The 2,500-nt window shown below is 41.2% G+C and overlaps 1 protein-coding gene across 1 annotated transcript in view; it reads left to right on the top strand.

Annotated features, from left to right (window-relative positions):
• Nucleotides 1-2,500, top strand: part of LOC143276643 (sialin-like) — a 28,262-nt gene that overhangs the window by 12,394 nt on the left and 13,368 nt on the right. The window contains exon 6 of the mRNA XM_076581261.1: nt 1,131-1,226. Coding sequence (XP_076437376.1) covers nt 1,131-1,226 — 96 coding nt within the window. The remainder of the gene's footprint in view (nt 1-1,130; nt 1,227-2,500) is intronic.

Below are 2,500 nucleotides of genomic sequence, written 5' to 3'. Positions count from 1 at the left end.
TCTGTCTATCTATCCGTCCGTCCGTCTGTCTGTCTGTCTATCCGTCCGTCCGTCCGTCCATCTATCTATCTACCTATCTATCTGTCTGTCTGTCTGTCTGTCTATTCATCCTGTTTTCACAGGGGGTTATTTTATAAATGCCATGATCTTTCCCTAATCATTTAATTCATCGTTCAGTTCTGTTCACACAGGGTGTCAGTTTGAAAATGCCATGATCTTCCCCTAATCAGTTAATTAATCAATTCTGTTCACACAGTTGGTCAGTTTGAAAATGCCATGATCTTCCCCATTTACAATTAATTAGTTGGTTAGTTTGTTTGTTCGTTACTTAGCGGTATATCTATCTATCTATCTATCTATCTATCTATCTATCTGTCTGTCTATCTATCTATCTATCTATCTATCTATCGATTTAATTGTTTATTGAGTTTCTGTTCACGCAGGGGGTCATTTTTGTTTTGGAAATGCCATGTTGTTTCCCCAGTTGAATTGATTTATTCTGTTCACACAGGGGGTCAGTTTGGAAATGCCATGGTGATAACCCAGTTGAATTGATTTATTCTGTTCACACAGGGGGTCAGTTTGGAAATGCCATGGTGATAACCCAGTTGAATTGATTTATTCTGTTCACACAGGGGTCAGTTTGGAAATGCCATGTTGTTTCCCCAGTTGAACTGATTTATTCTGTTCACACAGGGGGTCAGTTTGGAAATGCCATGATGTTTCCCCAGTTGAACTGATTTATTCTGTTCACACAGGGGGTCAGTTTGGAAATGCCATGATGTTTCCCCAGTTGAATTGATTTATTCTGTTCACACAGGGGGTCAGTTTGGAAATGCCATGATGTTTCCCCAGTTGAATCGATTTATTCTGTTCACACAGGGGGTCAGTTTGGAAATGCCATGGTGTTTACCCAGTTGAATTGATTTATTCTGTTCACACAGGGGGTCAGTTTGGAAATGTCATGATGTTTACCCAGTTGAATTGATTTACTCTGTTCACACAGGGGGTCAGTTTGGAAATGCCATGATGTTTCCCCAGTTGAACTGATTTATTCTGTTCACACAGGGAGTCAGTTTGGAAATGTCATGATCTTTCCCCAGTTGAATTGATTTATTCTGTTCACACAGGGGGTCAGTTTGGAAATGCCATGATCTTCCCTGTGGGGGGCTTCCTGTGTGCCTATGGGTTTGATGGGGGCTGGCCCACCGTCTTCTACTTCATTGGTCAGTGTCTTTCTTACTTCCTTTCTTTCTTTCTTTCTTCCTTTCTTTCTTCCTTTCTTTCGTCTTTTCTTTCTCTTTCTTTCTTTCTTTCTTCCTTTCTTTCATCCTTTATTTCTTCCGTTCTTTTTTTCTTTCTTTCTTCCTTTCTTTCTTTCTTCCTGTCTTTTTTCCTTTCTTTCTTTCTTCTTTTCTTTTTTCTTTCTTTCTTTATTCTTTTCTTTCTTTTTTTCTTTCTCCCTTTCGTTCTTCCTTTCTTCCTTTTTTTCTTCTTTCTTTCTTTCTTCCTTTCTTTTTTCCTTTCTTTCTTCATTTCTTTCTTCCTTTCTTTCTTCATTTCTTCCTTCTTTCTTTCTTCCTTTCTGTCTATCTATCTATCTATCTTTCTTCCTTTCATTCTTCCTTCCACCCTTCCTCCTTCCTTCCTTCCTTCCTTCCTTTCTTTCCTTCCTTTCTTTCTTCCTTCCTTCCTTCCTTCCTTCCATTCTTTCTTCATTTCTTCCTTCCTTTCTTTCTTCCCTTTTTTCTTTCTTCATTTTCCTTTCTTTTTTTTTCCCTTCCTTCCTTCCATCCTTCCTTCCTTCCTTTCGTTCTTTCTTCTTTCCTTGCTTCCTTCCTTCCTTACTTCCTTCAAACAGTTTTTGTTCAAAGGTACAACGTGGCATGAGCACACAGACACAAACAGCACGGTGAGGGAGGGCATTCAGCATGGTCTATTTCAGCTCCACCCTTTGGTTTAACTCTCTCCATACGAACGGCGAAAGAGAGGACGTTAACAGCTTCTTCTTCTTCTTCTTCTGCGTTCACTCGTATGCACACGAGTGGGCTTTTACGTGTATGACCGTTTTTACCCTGCCATGTAGGCAGCCATACTCCGTTTTCGGGGGTGTGCATGCTGGGTATGTTCTTGTTTCCATAACCCACCGAACGCTGACATGGATTACAGGATCTTTAACGTGCGTATTTGATCTTCTGCTTGCATATACACACGAAGGGGGTTCAGGCACTAAGCAGGTCTGCACATATGTTGACCTGGGAGATCGTAAAAAATCTCCACCCTTTACCCACCAGGCGCCGTCACCGTGATTCGAACCCGGGACACTCAGATTGACAGTCCAACGCTTTAACCACTCGGCTGTTGCGCCCGTCAACGTTAACAGCGTTTCACCCCAATTACCATCATCAAAATATTACCAGCGGAAGGCTCTTACACTGCAGAGGTGAATGTTGACAAAGAATACCACAATTCTGACGACGGAAGCTAAAGGTTGGGTCAT

The sequence above is a fragment of the Babylonia areolata genome, chromosome 32, assembly GCF_041734735.1.
Source record: "Babylonia areolata isolate BAREFJ2019XMU chromosome 32, ASM4173473v1, whole genome shotgun sequence".
In the NCBI taxonomy this organism is placed as follows: Eukaryota; Metazoa; Mollusca; class Gastropoda; order Neogastropoda; family Buccinidae; genus Babylonia; species Babylonia areolata.
Note: the sequence above shows the minus strand (reverse complement) of the source record. Positions and strands in the feature narration are given on the sequence as shown.